The 20,355-nt window shown below is 40.8% G+C and overlaps 1 protein-coding gene across 1 annotated transcript; it reads left to right on the top strand.

Annotated features, from left to right (window-relative positions):
- The first annotated feature begins 11,960 nt into the window (after nucleotides 1-11,960).
- On the top strand, nucleotides 11,961-13,089 carry LOC147612166 (uncharacterized). The gene is made up of 2 exons (XM_086784180.1): nucleotides 11,961-12,460; nucleotides 12,609-13,089. The coding sequence occupies exons 1-2, from the start codon at nucleotides 11,961-11,963 to the stop codon at nucleotides 13,087-13,089; spliced, it is 981 nt and encodes a 326-aa protein (XP_086640306.1).
- Nucleotides 13,090-20,355: the final 7,266 nt, after the last annotated feature.

Raw genomic sequence — 20,355 nt, 5'->3', positions numbered from 1 at the left:
GACAACTATGGGTTGGAAGTAGTAATGCTAAAGTTCTTAGTCCCAAACATGAGAATTACAATTGAAAATCGGCTCTGAGCAACCAACAATTCTTTGTAATAGTGCAATAGAAGAAATCATAGAGGAAGAGAGAAAAAGAAAAGAGGAACTCTCCTAAAGGCAAGCTCTAAATGAGGAACATATTTGATGGGAAAATGACATCGCCAACAATTACAACTAGCTACAAGCCAAGTTAGAGGCCATGAAGGCTAGGTATGTCAAAGCGCAAGAAGTGGAGATGGTGCATATAATAAGAGAGTTAGTCATACAAGAGCTTACAACATAGCTTTACTAAGGAATCTTGGAAAAATGGAATGAGCATGTTGGTAAGTTAGAACTTTTTTGAATGTGTCACTAACATATAATTGGCAGATCATCCTACAACTTAAGGATAAAGATGTTGATGAAGACATGGAGCAAGAGTAGAATGCCATAAGTCTTCAAACAATAATGTCAAGGAGGGCAAGCACAGTGAGCAGGCAAGCCGCAACCTACCAAATGATTCATCTTGGCCTAAGGCCACTCTAAAGGAGTTGTATGGCACAAAAAGTAATATATAGATGAGTAGAATGAACTAATGAGGAAAGTTTTTGAGGAAATGGATAGTTTTTCCAATGTGAGAGAAAGACTTGTAAGTAGGGCTTGCTTCCCTTACTCCTTACTAGAACTATCTAACTATTGACGAGCAAATCCACAAACTGCAATGCATCACCTACCGACACAACAATGGATAAATCCATTGTCGAGAAGTTTTAATTGAAAGAGAACTACTCAATACAACAAGCAATACAAAAGCATGGTGTAGCTATGGCAGCAAAAGAAAGCGAGGCCAAAATGAAGGTGCTTAAGGATAGAGAGAGAAAAAGTAAAGTGATTAGAATGCCGAGAAGGATTTAAAGAGATGCAACAAAAAATGCAACATCGACAATTGGAATGTCTCAAAATGATGGCTGGTGAAAAAATTAATAGGCAAAATGAAGAACCAAAAATGAGAATGGAGCAATTAAAGTATATTGTTGATAGTAGGCACTTGATAGTAGGCACCTGGTGAAGAACAATACTTGGCTCCGAGACTTGATGAGCTCGATAAGCTTGTGCCTCAGGGACTTGTGTGTGAGGAAGTAATGCATTATAATATATTTCAACCCAGAAATTCAAACATAATCAATTGGTCCTTGAGGACCAACATGATGCCTCCACACCTTCATTACACCCACCACTGAAGATGTGCATAGTGGCACTGCCACCTCCAAATCCACTCCCTATTCTCATTCACCATCCAAGAACTATAGCCCCACTAGCACATCAAATTTATGTGGTATTAGCAAGCCCAACTAGTGCAACCAAGCACAATAGGCAAAACCTCCCCCACTTACTAGCACATCAAATTCATCTGGAATTAGCAAGCCTAACTAGTGCAGCCAAGCACAATAGGCAAAACCTCCCCCACAACAAGATGATGACAAAGGTGATGTAGAAGATGCTTAGGCGATAAAGTTTTTGTCTCGATAACTATTAGAAGTCCTTTTGTGAACCCTTGCATTGCACTTGCCTCTTCAAAATGGGATAATTAATTGGGTATGGGTACTCAATGGATTTATCAGCAATCATCTTCAATATCGAAAGCATAATTTTTTTTTCTATTTTGTGTTTTGTGGGTTTGAGTCAGTTTGACTCCATCAAGTGTGCCAAGGTGTTACACTACTAGTGTGACCTCACCTTATCATGCAACCATTGATCCTTTGAAGTTAATAGATACCCGTGAGCCATCATGATGAGAAGATGCTAAGACTACCCCAAACTAACTAAGATCACAAAGCATTACACATGGGAGTGGGGCTACAAATGGCTACACCAACTCTCTAGATATTGTGCAAGCCAATCATTGGTAGTGTGTGTGCATAGTGCATAGCACTTCTAATGTAGCTTTCTTTTATGAATACAATCTCTATTTTTATTAGCTATTTGCAAGTTACAAGTACAACTTCTGTTACAATAGGTTCTTCTCTACATGTATTCATTCACTTCTCATTTGCTCCTCGTCCAATGAGTTGAGTTGTATTCTTTAGTTGACCACACATTTGCAGGTAATCTACTTCGAGCATAGGTATTCTACTTCACTCTCGGTTGCCATTTCGGTGGGAGTTCTTTCTAGTCCAAGTGTCACAAGCATAGTGGTAGTGTTTGCTCTTGGTTTCCCCCGTGGGGGTTGGCATAAAGCATGTTTGGTGGAAATGTATGCATATGGTTATGCATTTGTTTTTCATGACATTGTGCTCAGTGATACTATTTTGGCTTTTACACCATGTAAGCTAGTCGGTTTTTGGTAGTTGTATGCATTGTTATGCCAGTTTGATAGCCATTTGTACAATGACTTATTTTTGGCTATGGATTGATTTGGTCTCATGTAGAAGACTCATTTTTGGATGCCATATGGTTGTTTAATGCCTTGATATCAACTCGTTCTGTTCACGAGATAGTTGCCTTGCTTTTGGTTGCTACTTGCTGCTACTGAGGCATTGTTACATAGTGATAGAGTTGTACGGAGAGCATTGTCTCCTTTGGCACTGTGGTAGCCCTATGTACATTGATTGAGGACATGTATTTTTTGTCAGATTTGTAGCCTTTTGTGAGGGTAATTGTGAGGTTTTATTGAGCTGAGGGATTCTCAAATGTTGAAATCCATTTGGTGATATAGGTGTGAAGCCATCCCTTGAGCACCCTTTTCTCAGCATCGACTGATGTATGGACATGAGGTCTCAATGATTTAGCTGGGAGAATTGCCTACTTGTTGCATATGCCATATCAGTCAGTCTTGCATACTTTATGCTCATTTTGGTCACTTTATCATGTCTAGTTTTTTGGTTTTATGAGCCATTTTATGCCGTTTGTTGTGAATTTGTAGCTTTTGTGATTTAATTTATGCCGTGATTATCTCTCAATCATTTGGAGTCTATTTTGGCCATTTACTATTGGTTGAGAGTGCTCACATACAAAGGAGAATCTGCCAAAATTTTCTTGGGTATGTTGTGAGTTAGATTGCTCTCATGGTGGCGAGTTCCAAGGATGTCTATGACATCAAAAAGTTTGATGGTACAAACTTTGCACTATGGAAAGAGAATCTAGGATGTCTTGGTAGTACAAAAAGGGTAGCTTGATTCCATTCTTATGGTGAACCAATAGAGGATATGGGCATGACAACACAAGCCACCTAGAAGAAACTTGATGCATTGGCCAGATCTACCATTCATTTGTATCTTGCTTGTCGAATGGTTTATTTCACTGTCTTAGAGGTTGCGATGATAGCTCATGCAGTTTGGAAAAAGTTATGCAGCACTTATGAGAAGAACATGACAAGTAATAAGGTATTCTTGATGCACAGATTATACAATCTACAAATAAAGAAACTTGCAAGTGTTGCTAGTCACCTCAATTATTTTGACTCACTATTTGCTTAGATTTGTGCTCAAAACATGAATATTAATGATAAGATGAAAGTTGTTCACTTGCTTTGCTCATTACCATCATCATGGGATACATTTTGTACAACCATCAGTAATTTTGCACCTAATGGCACACTTGTGTACATTGATGTCTCTTTGGATCTTTACTCACTGAGGAGATTTGTCACAAGTCTATGGGTGGTTTGCACCATGGCAAAGCTCACTATGTGTAGAAAGAAGGCAAATAGCATAGAGGTCATTCTAGGTAGCATGGAAATGACAAGGATAGCAAGAAAGATGGTGAGAATCATGCACGATCAAAGTCTCGTAGAGTAAGAAGGACATTCAGTGCCATGATTGCAACAAATATGGTCATATAAAGAAAGATTGCTATGCATGGAAAAGAGAGAAAGGCAAAGGAAAGAGCAATACTAATGATGCAAAAGAGGACAAGCCAAAGAGCTCTATCAAAATTGATGAGCTCAATCTCATTATTATAGACGCATAGGAAATTTTATGCTTGGAGAGTTCATTGTCAGCAGTAGTAGCAGAAGTGCTTGTTAGTTGGTGGTGAGATGTCACACACTTGGATCTTGGATTCAGAAGCTTCTCTTCATGTTACTCCACACACAGAGTGGTTTGCGTGTTATGAAGAGACAGTTGGCTTTGTTGTCACTCTTGGTGATAGTTATGAGTGTGACATAGTTGACATTGGTGACATTGCTATGGTTCTTGGAAATGGCATACATTTTGTCATTAAGAACATTCATCACATGTCGTGTGCCTGACTCACAATCTAATTTCAATTAGATTGCTAGATGACTTGGGACACAAAGTACATTTCTCTCAGTAGTCCTTGTGCATTTGCAAAGGCAGCATGTTGCTTGCCAGTGGTTTGAAAGTTGGCTCCCTCTTTATGTTATTTGTATCTACTAAGAATAGTGTCTTATCAGCAGCAGTAGCAGTAAACGAGCAACCAAATGTTGCTTTGTGGCATAACTGGTTAGGACACATGTCTAGGAAGGGAACGGAGACCTTGTCTCATTCGGATTATTTGCGTAAGTTGTCTTTTGGTGATTTTCCTTTCTGTGAGCATTGCATGTATAGGAAGCAAACTCGTGCTTCTCACAATGTCTCATTTGAGAAGGATAGAAAGCCCTTAGATCTTGTGCATAATGATGTATGCAGCCCCATGTCGACTCAGCTCTTGGTAGCATATCATATTTTGTCACTTTCATTGACAATGCAACAAGGAAGGTTTGGGCTTACACAATGAAATTGAAGGATGAGACATTCTCTTCCTTTAAGAGATTCTTGTCAAGTGTGGAAACTAAGTTTGGTAGAATGCTGAAGGCCTTATGTGCAGACAATGGTGGTGAATACATTGCCAAAGAGTTTGTCAACTTTTGTGCTACAAGGGGAATCAAACGTGGGTTCATTGCTCCGCATACCCAAGCCTAAAATGGTGTTGTTGAACTAATGAATCAAATGATTCAAGAGTGAATCATGTCGATGCTTTCACAAGCAAACTCGACACAAGTGTTTTGGGTCGAAGCACTTTATACAGCGATCTATCTGATAAATCATTTGCCAAATGCTTCATTGAAGTTTCAAGTGCCTGTGGAGTTATGGGTCAAGAAATAAGATGTCATATGACCGATTCAAACTTTTGGTTGTGAGGCTTATGCACATGTGCCAAAGGAGCTTCGTGCTAAGCTAGATTCAAAATATCAAAAATGCAACTTTATTGGCTATGGATTGGATGGTCAGTTTGGCTATCATTTGTGGGATCCAGAGAGCATATCCATTATGCATAGCAGTGACGTGGTCTTCAATGAGACTACGATGCACAGATAACCAGTAAAGGAGGTTGAATTCCTTCTCATCAGATAGCTCAAGAGCCTATTGTTTTGCAAGTAGTTGATGATCCTATTGTGAGAGCTGATGAGCAAGCTAGTACTAGTCAGCCACACGGAGATCTTAGAGAGTCTCACATCCTCTAGAGAAATTTAACCCTGGCATGGATTTTTATTAAACTGACAGCAGATGGTGGTGAGCCTTCTTGCTACAAAGAGGTTATGCTAGTTAAAGATAATGCTCAGTGGGAACTTGTGAAAAGTGAGCTGTTATTATTGATAGAAAAGAATGGTACTTGGGAACTTGTTCCATTGCCTAAGGATAAGAAAGCATTGCTATGCAAGTGGGTTTACAAGCTTAAGTACACATCTGGTGATGTGAAGCCATGTACAAGGCTCATTTGGTAGCTAAAGGATTCAAGCAAGAATATGGCATAGATTTTGAGGAAATCTTTTCACCACTAGTCAAGATGACAATACTAAGGGTATTGCTTGGATTAGTTGCTACAAAGAACCTAGAGTTGGTTCTTCAGATGGATGTGAAAACCACTTTCTTGCATAGAGATCTAGAGGACGAGATCTATATGCAGTAGCCAAAAGGGTTTGGTAAACCTGGCAAGAAACAACTGGTGTGCAAGTTGAAGAAGAGTCTTTATGGACTAAAACACGCACCTAGGTAGTGGTATCATAAGTTCGATACATTTATGCATTCCCACGGATTTAAACGTAGTACTGAGAATCCATGTCTCTATTTGAAGAGACCTAGCAATGGACAATTGATTATGCTTATCCTGTATGTTGATGACATGCTTATTACTGGTTATAACAAGAAAGACGTTGTTGAATTAAAGAAAAAGCTGAGCAATCAGTTTGACATGAAAGATTTGTGTGAAGCCATGGGTATGCGCATTACAAAAAATTGTCAGAAAGGGTTGTTATACCTATCTCAGAAAGAGTATGTGCATAAAGTTCTTGAGCGTTTCAATATGTAGAAGGGGAAGTCATTGAGTACTCCATTGCTTGCCTACTTGAAGCTCAGTAAAGATTATTGTCCCAAATATGATGAGGAGAAAGTTGTAATGGCTAATATTCCTTATGCTTCAGCTTGTGGTAATCTCATGTACACTATGGTAGCTACGAGACTAGACATTGCACATGCAGTGGGAGTTGTTAGCAGTAGACATATGTCAAATCCAGGAAAGAAGCATTAGGATGCTATAAAATTGATTCTCAGATACTTGAGTGGCACAATAAACAAAAAGTTATGCTATGGCCATGGAGAGTTATCCATTGTGGGATATGTTGACAGTGACTATAGACAAACGGCTTGACTTGGTGAAGATTCATATGTCAGAGAACATAGTAGATGCACTCACTAAGAGCCTCTCCTCTCATCAGTTTCAACACTATCAGCAGCAGTTGATGGGGGCATCGGGTGAAGATGTTGCTGTTTTTCACTGACTATACATTTTGTATGGTATTAGCCTCCCACGTTGGCCATCAAGTGGGAGAATGTTGGGGTGCTGGCCATGTTGGCCACCATCACACTAACTTATTCCTCACATTAACCTCAAGTGTATAGTATACACTATAAGCCAATTACTCATTTGTTATTATTATTCATAGTGGAGAGGATGGAGGGCAAGGCTCTCCATCCCTCACCACTTTTGTGTTTTGTATCTCTCTCTCTCTCTCTCTCTCTCTCTCTCTCTCTCTCTCTCGTGCTCTCTCTGCCTTCATAGATCCGTTTCCATTGTGCCACACTCTCTTCACTGACCTCTCGCCATAAACATTAACAACTTATCCATCTTGGTGGGTCTGCAACCCCTCACTCATTGGTGGCCTTTGGGATAGCATCTTCTAAGTCCATTCCAAGTATTGTAACATGGTGGCACACTCCCTTCACTGACCTCTCACCATAAACATTAACAACTTATCCTTCTTGGTGGGTCTGCAACCCCTCACTTGGTGGCCTTTGGGATAGCATCTGCTAAGTCCATTCCAAGTATTGTAAAATGGTGGCCAACTATGAAAGCCCAAGATCATCTTAGATTTCCATAGAATAAGAAGACTATTGACTTTGTTGCAATCCAAACAACTTTGGGGGGACAAGGAATACCTTCTTAACATAGTGATAATGCACCTCAATGTGCTTTGTGTAAGCATAAAATATAGGATTCTTTGGTTGCAACTCCCAATGATATTTGACTAGAAGTGTAGACATGGGTGGGGAAGACTACTATGCAACACCCAAATTAACCACCACAAGGCATTTGAGTCAAACTTAGTCAACCATAGTTGTGAAAGCTACCCTGTACTTAACCTCACAACTAGAAGCAGCCATAGTAGGTTGCCTCTTGCTCAACCAAGAAGAAAAAGCCACTTGTAGACACATAGGTGTCATAAAAACAACTAGCCCAAATTAACCACAAGGCATTTGAGTCAAACTTAGTCAACCATAGTTGTGAAAGCTACCCTATACTTAACCTCACAAACTAGAAGCAGCCATAGTAGGTTGCTTCTCGCTCAACCAAGAAATGGATGATTTGCCAAGCAAGAAGCAAAAGCCACTTATAGACACATAGGTGTCATAAAAACAACTAGCCCAATCAAAATTTTAAAAGCATTTAAATCTAGAGACACAATGATCCCTTCTTAGGATAAAAACCCCAAGGTTCCTAGTGCCAAAATCAAAAGTAGAAAAAGATCCACTTAACTATCTTCCAATACTTAATGCCTAGTCTATGCATAAATTTGCTCACCTATGAGATTGCAAACTAAATATCTAACCTTATAATGCATACATAAATGAGGCAACCAATAACTTGATGATAGAGAGAGATAAGAAAGTAATATCTAGCATCATGAAGACCAGATTTCAAACTTGTTTCCATAGGTATATCCACAAGTTTGAAATCCTCAAGGCCAAATCTATGCAACAATGTCTCAACATAATTTTTTTGATGCAAAGGAATACTATCATCATAGTGCTTAAATTAAATGCCCATATAATGATGCAAGAGGCCTAAATCTAACATCCCAAAAGTTGAATTCAAATTAACCTTGAAACTAGCAATATGCATCTCATTTGGCTCAGTCAGTAGCATGTCATCCATATATAACACAATGATCTGAAGTATATTGCCTTTCTAGTTGACATACAAGTAGGTGCTCTCAATTGGAAAACCATGCACAATCAAGTATGCATGTATTTTATCGTACTAAGCATGAATCACTTGCTTTAAATCATATAGTGCTTTCTTCAACTTGTACACTTTGTTTTCTTGCCGGCCTTTCTAAACAAAATCACAATGCTATGTTGCATACACTTCCTTAAGCAAGTCACTTATTAAAAAATGCAGTCTTTATGTCCATCTGATCAACCATGGTGCACTGCCAATCCACAAATGCTATAAATTATTATCTGTGGGGTAAACACCATGCTTACACTCTCACCTTAGCCATGCGGGAACAATTCCCAGAACTCTCTAGAATTCTATCCCTAAGCCTATATAAGAAGGCACCCTTTCATGTATCTCATATATCATTTTCTAGTATAATCTAAGCTTGTTTTTTCTACGTGTGTCTCTTTCTTTTCTTTCATTTATTTAAATATGAATGGCTCTAGCATTTATCCGCCTTAAATCACAACATTATCATATGCACGTGGGAGAAAAAGTTTCATCAAAACCAATGCATTTTTCTTGAGCATAAACTTTTGCAAAACTAGCCTCTAAATCAATGCCTTTTCGTGAGCATAACCTTTTGGTGAGCATAACCTTTTGCAACTATCCTAGCCTTGTAGTAATCAATGCTACAATCTAGCTTTTGTGCTGAACTTATAAACCCACTTTGTACTAATTACCTTTTTGTTGTTAGAAGGCAAATCACACAAGTACCATGTGCCATTTTGGACAATAACACCATACTCAACTTGCATAACAACCATCTAATTTTGAGAATTTAGTGCCTCATCAAATGAAATAGGCTTTTCCTCGTCACACACACTCAAAACATCCAATGCATAACAATCCAATACATGCAATGCATGATGAGAACCAGAGCAACAAGTATGGCTAGTTGCAATGCATGCAAAGTTTGAATCAATCATTTGGGCATTGTCATAGACTCCTCAATTTCTATTCTCTCCTCATCAAGTGCCTCATGAACATTAGCATTAGTAATGGGCTAATTTGGACTGCATAAGCTGCACACTTACCTCACTTGGTTTTACATATGACTGTTGTCCAACCACCAATAAATACAGGGAACAAAGTATCATACATGTCTTATGAGTGTACATTTGTCTCTTTGTTACATGAAAGTAATGTCTACAAAACATCTTCCACAAACACTACATCCAGATTGACCACCAAGATACATTTCATTTGCAACATTTGATACATCATATAACCTTTACTTTCAAAACTATAACCAACAAATATATTTTATAGCCTTATCATTAAATTTCTTATGTCAAGCATACAAGCAATAAGCCAAGAAATCGAAAAACATTCAGGTGAGCAACAAAAGGATTCTTGCCATGCTAAGGAGTGACAGACTACAATACTTTGGTAGGACACCTGTTGAACACATATGTGGCACACATGATAGCCTCAATCCAAAATGCATGTTGTAGATCTTTCGACTTTTGACCATACATTGTGTCATCTCCATATAAGATACATATTTCCTCTTAGCCACACCATTGCTAGAGGGGTATAAGTAACTTCAACATTTGTATTTTATCCCCTGTTCAATAACAAATGTGTTAAATTCTTTAGACATACATTCCCCCTTGATCAAAATGGAGGGTGCCCATTTTACATCCAGATACATTCTCAACCATAGAAACAAATTGCTTGAAGCAAAAAAGAACTTCAAACTTAGCCTTCAACAGATATATCCATGTATGTTTAGAGTGATCATCGATGAAAGTCACAAAGTATGGATAATTTTCAAAAGACAGTGTGTACATAAGACAACATATATCACTATTTAGTAGGTCCAATTTGCAAGTAGCTCTCACAAGGACATATTTAGAAAAGGAAGCATGCTTTACTTCACCCAAAATATTGCATTCACATACATGTTTAGATGGCTTTTGAAGATTAGGCAACGAAGAGACCATATCATATTTTTGTAATCGCAACAATCTAGCAAAATTTAGATGACCAACATGTGCATGCCAAAGTTTTGTATTTGAAACTACCTACAAATTTGAAACTACACATGCCCCATCTTTTGCACATCTATCATAAGAATTTATCTTATATAGCCTATTGCATAACAAACCAGATGCCACAATTGTATCACCACAACCAAGATCATGAACTGTACATTTGTTACCATAAATTTTGCAACTAGACCAAACCTAGTAAGCACAAAAATTGACAACAAGATCTTTTGATCCCAAGAACATACAAGGCATCCTTAAGTGTGAGAGTACTACCGTCATTTGTAGTCGCCTATTGCATAACAAACCAGATGCCACAATTGTATCACCACAACCAAGATCATGAACTGTACATTTGTTACCATAAATTTTGCAACTAGACCAAACCTAGTAAGCACAAAAATTGACAACAAGATCTTTTGATCCCAAGAACATACAAGGCATCCTTAAGTGTGAGAGTACTACCATCATTTATAGTCGCCAACACAGTCTTACCAACTCCTTTCATTGGATAAGAGGATTTGTTAGTGCATGTGATAGGATTCCCTGTAGGGGCAGATTCAAGAGAAGTGAACATATCACACTACAATGTGATATGCTTTATGGTACCACACTATCAAAGAACTATACATGAGAATCCACAATAGACATACACATGCATAATGCAATGATGGGTTATTATCAGTACAATAATGTACTGATAAACATAAAAAGCCCATTTTGCATCCTACTACACAACATTTGTAGATTCAACATTTACCCTCAACATTTACCCATTTTGCATCCTCATTACATCCTACATACATTTGTAGATTCAACATTTACCCTCAACATTTATCCATTTTGCATCCTCATTACATTGCTTAACTATCTTAGTTGAGAAAATGTGTGGGACCATGGTATGTTTAATAGATAACACAATCAAGGCATGGGCCTGTGCATCTCTACCATCCCAAAAAATTTTCTCAACTATGGGCAAGGATGCTCCAATCCTAGATGTGCCAAAACATGTAGCTCCCATTGTAGTAGTGTGTGGATGTCCTGTAACATTCCTCAATTATATCATAATCTACCACAGTTGCTAGTTGTACATCAATACCCTACATAATATTCCACATGTCCTTGACAACCAATACATGATGCATCATAAAATCCCAAAGTGGATAGTTGTTTGTTAGCCATGGCTAATGACTACACCTAAAGTGATTGTTGTCTGTACCCAGAGGAAAAATGTGCACACACCCAACCTATGCTATATAGCACAACCCGAAATACACTGAAAGATTCCTATCCACAGTGAAAATAAACATAGTCAAAAATTTTGCATAAAAGGACAAAATTACCCATGTAGTACTTCTAGTGCACAAATAGAGCTCCAATTGGCCAGAAATGAAAAAAAGAGGTGATAATTTCCCTAATCACCCTCCAATATATCAGAAGAGAGCAATGGTAACATCAGGAGGGAGCAATCGAAGCTTCAGTTACACGGACCTGGTTATACTCGATGATAGCCAACCACACCCTCTCCTGGGTGATCGCCAGCAATTGTCCATTCGGATTTTCGGCAACGGAGAGGCCAAGGGTCCGTGGCAGTGGGACCTGGCTGCCAATGAAACCTTGGAGCAAGCATTCGCTATCGCTAAAAATCAGAAGAAACTCACAGAGGTTATACAGCAGCTGCTAGGTGATATGGTCTTGGATGAGACCAAATATGGGTTCATCACCAATTACAACAAGACGGTCTTCTTCAGACGAGTAAGTGGTCATTTGAAAGTCCTAGAGTTCTCTCCGGTGGTGAAGATTGATGATGCCCCCATAGAGAAATTTCTTTATGTCCTTGATCTTACAGAACTCGAGCAGTCACTGAAGCCTAGTTTCTCCAGGCTTCTAGTAAAAGACACGCCCCCGGGTGCTCCTGCCTCAAGTACAGAGTGTCACACGTTCAGGTAGATCTTTAAAGCGCCCAATTCAGACTGTACAAGTACATCCTAGGGCTGGTACAAAGAGGAAGGTTGTTCAAAAAGTATAATTTTATGGTGAGGAGAGCTTGGGGCAAATACCAACGTTTGATATGGAGGACTTGGGTATTTCAAGAGCAGTAATTGCCCCTGGAAAATTTGGGAATGTCGTAGAAGGGAACGTCCAAGGGATGAAGATAGCTTTGAAGCTATTTGATTTGCGCTTTGGGGAGGCATCGATTGCTTTGGTAAGGGAACAAAAAGCATACCAAAGACTTGAAGCACTCCAAGGAACATATGTCCCTTTGTTGCTAGGTGTTGGAAGGATTCCGCATTCCAACATAATTTTTCTAGCCCTCACTGATGAAGGACATGATGATGTCGGGAAAAAGCTCAGAGGTAGAAGAAGCATGCAAGTGGAACGTCAAACTTTAAAGACATTAGCTGACATCCATGCTTTGGGTGTTCTACACAATGATCTGAAAATTTCACATGTCAAGTGGAATGATGGTCCGAAGTTCATTGATTTCGAGTCTAGCATGGTGGATGCCACAAGGGAAGAGTTGCTTGTTGAAATAAGTGAAATGGAAGCTCTATTGGCTGATGGTAAGCATTAAAGTTGTAGTTGCCTTGCTATTTTATACCATTGGTATTTTGCAGAGCGAGAGGAATTTGAAAGCGCACTAGCATTAGAGTTGTTGTTGCCTAACTATTTTTCAACATTGGTATTTTGCAGTAAGAGAGCAGACTGAAACAGTATGAGATGCCGAGACAAAGTCAATTTTGAAACTGAGAGCTATATATATTAGCAAGTAGAGTATGGCCAGTTATATTTTGTCAAGCAGAGTGAAATGGTTTACTTTTTGAAAGTCTGCCACTAGACGAGTTTTTGGGAGCATGCAGTTACTAATAATGGACGGTCTCCTGAGAAAGGATGTGGATAGGTATATCATGTCTCCTTGCTTATCGTTGTGTATTTCATTGCACAGTTTACACCAGCAACAAGGAGGTATCCATTTTGCGAGAGCACACCTTTTCTTGAAGGTCTACAGACTACAAAAAGAGTCATCTTTTCCTGGCAAATCAAGTCCAGGTTGTCGGTTTATAGGGTGATAGCTATATTTAAATAGTGCCCGTGGAAGTCCCAACTGAGTTAGTGTAGTGGTCAAGCTTGTTACTTGTAACCTCTACCTTATGAGTTCAAGTCCCACTAGGCTCTCTCATGTTATAAAGGGACACCTATGCTCGCTTGATGTGTTTGGTTGCTCGGGCTCTTGCCCCTTGAACACTCGAGTGACTCCTCCTCCTCGGGTGGTGGATCACTCGAGATAGGAGGATCCATATGAGACCCCTCCGCTGTTCAGAGCTCGACTCATCGCGGTGGTCATGGGGGATGCCTAATTCGTGGCTCTTGCCCGATGGTACGTGGCCCTTACCCGACCATGATAATTGGCTAATTGTTGGAAGGGAAAATCGGCTCCACCCACTTGAGTGGGCCCTCCAACATCGGCTCCACCCACTTGAGTGGGCCCCGGGGGTGTACTAAAAAAAAAATAGTGCCCGTGGAACAGTTTTGTTTCCCTTTACAGAAGCTTCTCTGAAGGTCCCTTGTTTGTACGGTTTCAACAATTTCTACCTTGCCTCAGTATCCAAGGTGAAAAATGCGCCTCCTTGATAAACTTCGTTCTCGGTTTTTCACCGATTTCGGAATCACAACACATTGAAATGTAAAGCTCTACTTTTATGAGGGTGAACAGTGATTCCATTGTCAATAACAGAATTGGCCATAAATTGGAGACTAAATAGAAACTACAAATGACAGTGGGCTCAAAAGATGATTCTGAGAGGAGTGTAAAAGGGTCTTTTCTTACATCCAGTAGCTTTAGCGCTGACATGCACAACTTCACACACTTCACAGGAAAAATACACAGAATGGATTTGAGGTTCAAACTTGCTAATGTGCATGTTAAACAGTTTTAACTGGTAATATGGCTGAGCGTACAGGATTTTTGTGTGTTTGGGCATTAAGATCTTTGAAATTAGCGTACATGTGGGTGTGTTGAAAGGGTGTATCTCAAGCTAATGTCGGAACTGCAAGCTGGCCACAAACTGTTCCTAATTGTTTAGTTCCAAGGGAGATGGTAAAGGCTTTATCCAATTAAACTGTGCATCCCAACAATGCTGTTTCTCAGCTTTACTGTTACCTTACTTGAGGCCGTTTGCTAGGGCCTTTTGCTGGGGTGCCTAGCGACCATCTCTAGACATTCCCCCCCCCCACCCTTGGAGACTGTCGATGACGACCACCCTCGTGGGAGGGGGGGTGCCTGGCGACGACGACGACGATCGCTAGGCACCCCACACCCCTCGGGGCTATTGCTAAATCTATACAATATATAACTATGCAGAGGATTGTTCCCTGTTCCTCCTTTCCTTTGTGGGGGCATTTTTAAAAGATGCATATGCATGATGAATGCGTGCAGATAGGTACAATTTGGCACATGCATTTGGGGCTTTTGAGTTGCTAAATATCAGTTCTCAGTTTATTCTTTGTTCATCAGTTTTTGGTTGAGTTTTTGCATGTCAGTTTTGTGAATATTTGAGTAGCAGTTTGTGTGCATATTCCCTTGTAAAGTCTTGCTCATAATACGGCGTTGATGGTACTATGGCCAGCTCATTTTCTTCTACGGGTTGTACATATCTCACCATCATTGTCTGGTTATTGGGCAACGGAGGTTGTTGACCCAATACCGATTGTGCTTTATCTAATCCTGGCAAAGTTTGCACTTGCCCGGATTGATACCTACGGTGGTGGAGGCAATTGGAATTGTACTCTTGGCCTTGGATAAGTGTGATTCACATTCTGATTTCTTGGCCAGTAGTAGTAATCCGCTGCCTCATGATTTGTATACCGCATACAGTTTGAGCACCACTTGCTAACACGGGGTGGTGGTGGATTGTTTTGTGTGGGATAAGCCGTACATTGGTACGTTGAATGCTCACCTCCACACATGCAACATCTCTGAGTCCTCACTTTTTGCCACAAGGCTTAACTCGCAGGGTTGCCTAGGAGTACTGAGGGGTGTGATGAAGTTTGTTTGCCCAAATTTGGGGCTCTTAGGCCGTGACGAGGCTTTTTTGCCCGCGGCCTTCTTCGGCATTTGGATGCCCGGATTTTTGCCGTGCCCGGCCCTGCCATGTGTCGGGAGTGAAGTCTAGAGGGCTTACCTGTAAGCTAGTAGTGGTGTGGAGCTCATGTGTGGTGGTATGAATGCCGGTTCGCCAAAGTCACTCCTAGCTCTCTCTCGCTCGCAAAGTACAAATGAGGGTTTTTTTGAGAGGATTCGCTATATTAGCTTACCTTGCGCCCGGTTTGGGACTCTCAAACCCTAGTCACACATTGTGACAAGGAGTCCACTCTCGTGTCTCGTGTCTATCTTCTTCTCCAAGCTCTTGCTTTGTGCTGCACACACGCACCGCGCACCCGGGTGGATTTTTTGGAAAGAAACCAAAGATGGGGGCTCCGCTTTGTCACCTTACTTTTATCCTTGTTGGTAATTGAATTATTGTGAATGAAATGCCTTCTTTCCATGTAGGAAAAACTAATTCACTCCACCAAGGTTGATCTCCAAATATTTACGGGGATGCCAGAATTTACCGTACCTAAGGGCCCGTGCCTCCTCCACCGACAGATGGAGGAGATCCGAGCCCGAGAGCGTCGTTCCAATGAGGAGAGACTGGCTCAGATGAGGGCCGACCCCATTAGTACAGGATGGAGCTAGATAGCTTGATGCACTCTCATGATTGTACTACCCTGGGCATACATGCATATACCCCTACAGATAGAGCTCCATCCCTCCTCAGATACCCCACGGATATACCATCACCACCATCCCCAGTACATCACTACCTATATTCAGTTTAGTTTTGTATCAGTTTTGTTCCTTTTGTCTTTCCGATAGATGGATGACATACACACGATGTACATTTGATTTGTCTCATATGCCGATTTCAGCCTGACACAGACGTTAAAAATCCTTCTTTATTTCTTTCTCTCTCTCTCTCTCTCTCGGCAAGTAGATGGGGGCTGAAGTTGATATGGAAGCCATATTTGATAACTTTTTGGGTGGTTCCAAGGTAGATTTAGTAGAGTGGTTTTCAACGCTTTGAGAGAGCATGAGGTGAGCCATGCATGCAATGAAGTTTGGGTGTTGTTTTTATAGGTCTATATAGAGCCATATGGAGGGTGTGTGCATCTTTGGGGGGGTTAGAGTGTGTGTGTGTATGTGTGTGAACATGTGTTTGGGGGGTTGATGTGTGTGTGTGGGGGGGGGGACTGATTTTGTGTGTGTGGGCAAGGTGGGATTGATTTTGTGTTTGTGTGTGTGTGTGTGTGTTTGTATTTATGAGGGGTAATGTGTATAACCAGGTCGACTATGTTCTCGGATTAACATATTTGTTGATTCTGATCCTCGCTACATTGCATATATCTCGATGAAGACCGGTGGGGAACAGGCACCTACTTTCAAATTAGCTGGTGAAATGGGACTTCCTAGTGGTTCTAGAATTAACGATGGCTATGGGGTCAGCAAAAGGCCAAAAGGAGCCACACCAATACATCCGAGCAGCCACTACTTGCTCAGCCTATGATAGCATCTAGGTTGACAACAATGCCCCTAGATCCTTTGATCGATTTGAGCCCCTTCCCAACCAAATCATCTGAGTTCACACGAAGAGTTGAAGTCCTCAAAGCTCCGACATGTCGCTATGCATCTACAAAAGTCAGCCAAACAATGGTGGGCCAATCAACGAGCCTAAGGGGAAGCCACAAAGACATGGAGGTCAATGAGGGTTGCTATCATGAAGCAATTCCTCCCAAGCGACGCCAAGGACAAAGTTCTTACCAAATGGCGGAGCTTGAAGATGAATCCTCATCACACAAATTTGTCCACAAGTATGTAGACAAGTTTTGGGACTTATATCTCAAAGCCACTGTCTATAGAAGGATAGATTTTGTAGAGCAAAAGCAACAATTTTGTGTGGGCCTCCCCGAGGAGATGAGTGAGTACATCAACTCACAACGGCCCAGATCTATTACGGCCATCATCCACCATACGATGGTAGCCTCCACGATCAATTTCCAACAAGGAGGAGGCAAGAAAAGCTCAAAAGTAGTGGAAACCAAAGAGCCAAGTGAGCCAAAAGGGAAGCCTAACACTTCCAAGGCTCAAAACCAAGCAAAGCCCAAGGCTAAAGAAAAAATGTCAATGATTCCTTCATTCCTAAATGTCTTGCATACGATTCCATTTTGGATGGGACTTTTAAGTCTATACATACATACATACATACATACATACACACACTTGAGACGAGCTGGTTTTGGAGCCTTTCATGAGAGCTGTATATGGGGTGGCTTGCCAAGACAGCTGAGGGTCCAGAAGGTTGATAGATTCCTGCTAGTGTCGAGATCTTTGTGGAACAAGTGAGATTGAGAGCCTGGCCTAAGGCCATCAGGGACATGGGAGGAGGGATGGTCCTCACTAGAGGGACTCTAGGGACCGTGCTTTATCTGCTCATTGCCTCGTAGATTTCTTGGAGGAGTTGTATGTGTAGCGGCGGCTAGCCGACACGGGCTCACGAGGTTTGATACAGGAGTCGAGAAGACTTATCCGGTTGGAAGAGAGAATCAAAGCTCAGGAAGATGCTTATGAGGCCCTCAAGAATAAAATAGATGAGAGAGAGAGAAAGAGAGAGAGAGTCAGAGAGATAATGAGCCAGAGAGGGAGAGAGCTTGAGAGAGAGAGAGAGAGAGAGAGAGAGAGAGAGAGAGAGAGAGAAAAACAGAGAGATGTAGATTTCTTTTATTATTTTTTTATCGATCATTTAAAAATTATTATTTTATTTATTTAATGTAAAAACACCTAAAGTGTTCATGCATACATGCTTTTCTACAAGCTTCTTTCTTTGTGGGTATAAATGGACAAACACTTCAGTAATTTTAATTATGTGCACACTTGTAGTGGGTTAGTTAATCATTCCTTAACCATCACAAACACCCTCATTCTCACCTTGTATTTATAATCAATGATCATTCCTTAACCATCATGAATTCTCTTGAGGTTCTACTTGTCTGAGATGCTAGCAATCATCACTAGGCACTCCCCCCTTCCCACACGGGCCACCGAGGACCCTCAGTCAAAGGGGGCGGGAAGGGGTATCTAAGGATGGCCCCCCCACTCCCCCGTGGGCCGTCGACAATTGATAGCCATCCTGATGATGCTTGTTAGCCTGTCGGGAATACGATTCCTTAGCTTTGCTTAGCCAAAGCCTCACACTCTCAGTAATCTCTTCGAGGGCCTGGCTCTCAGCATGATTGGCATTAGGCATTTGGCTGACCGATCTAGTCAACAAGGACTGGAACGGTCAGCCAAAATCTGCCTCATACGGAGTCCTACCAATTGCACTGGAATATAAGTCATTCAAAATGGCCTGTACTAAGGGAAGAAACCGCTCCCACTGAGCCTGCTGGTCATGCACATAAGACTTCAATACATTAAAGGCTAACTGATTGTAAATTTAACTTTGGCCATTTGATTGTGGATGAAAGGCCGACAAAAAGTTCAGCTTAGTGCCAAAATTTTTGAAGAGTGCATGCAAAAAATGTGAAGTGAACTTGATATCCCTATCTGAGACCACAAAGGGGATACCAGTGCTTAATGAACAAACGGCACATACATTTGTGTGTGTGTGTGTGTGTGTGAGGGAGGTTGCAACAAGGACTCCAAGTAGTGATCAAGGGCCACGCAGGTCTGGTAGAGTCAGAAATCCTGTGCAGCGATTGACCTATGATGGCTATGTATCTCATCATTATTTATACATGGCCAAGGTTATACAAGATGTTGATAACTTTGCCTCAAGTCCTCATTCAGCTCCAGCGATGGCCGTGCCACTTAGAGTGAGGAGGGAGCGGAGGAGGCGGGTACACAGGAGTAGGTTTGCAGCCAGGCACAGGTAGGTGTGCGTTGTTTTTTTAGTCGCAATGGTCAGAGGTCTCCTGTGGCTCGAGCACGGTGTGTGGGTCTCGATGCTGTCCGAGCATAGTTTTCATGGCCTCTCTTATAGACTTGATTTGAAATGATGGTGTAGGAATGGGATTCTTCAATTAATTTTTGGCATTGCCTAGGCATTTCTTTTTGGAACATGTGATTGTTTTAGTCTACCAAGTGTTACTTCATTCTTGTGTTCATGTGAGGCCTTCTATCTGCTTATGGTGGTGGCTTACTACATGATGGTATACTATCACAAATTCACTCTCGTGTTTTTTGGCCAGAGAACGGAATGATTTGTTGCATACTGTTTGCTGGTTTGTAAGTGTGGTTCCAGCTTGCATAAGATACTTATCACTTGCATATGTAAAGCTGGCGATGGTTGGATCTGGACAGTTTTGCTAAATGTTATTATGGATCCCGATCCTCTCTCGAGATTATTCAATCAAGAGCTGAAATCATGTCCGTCATAATCAATTCGGAGCTGATTTAGAGATTAAATTATGCTCTTATTTTTTTTTAGGAATTTAATAATTATTCTTATGTATAATCCTACTACTCAATACGATGAATCAAATCGTTTTGTAACTTTCTTCACAAATTTTTTGTTGAAATTAAGCTTGGTTGATTATTTAATTAATCATGCCTATATGAGCAAAAAAACTTGTTTTTCTCTTAGTCCTAATGGAATTTGGATTCTAAATCTGTGTTGTCTTATGCAGAATAAAATTTTGCACAAAACCACATGAGATGACCCTGCGTAAAAACCACATGAGATGACCCTGCGTAATTTGGATCCACTCATAATACCTTGCATCAAGCCAAGGTATAACATCCATG

This window comes from Cibotium barometz, chromosome 46 (genome assembly GCF_041138505.1).
Source record: "Cibotium barometz isolate CiBa-2024 chromosome 46, ASM4113850v1, whole genome shotgun sequence".
Taxonomy (NCBI): Eukaryota; Viridiplantae; Streptophyta; class Polypodiopsida; order Cyatheales; family Cibotiaceae; genus Cibotium; species Cibotium barometz.
This window is presented reverse-complemented; position numbering and strand designations above follow the sequence as displayed.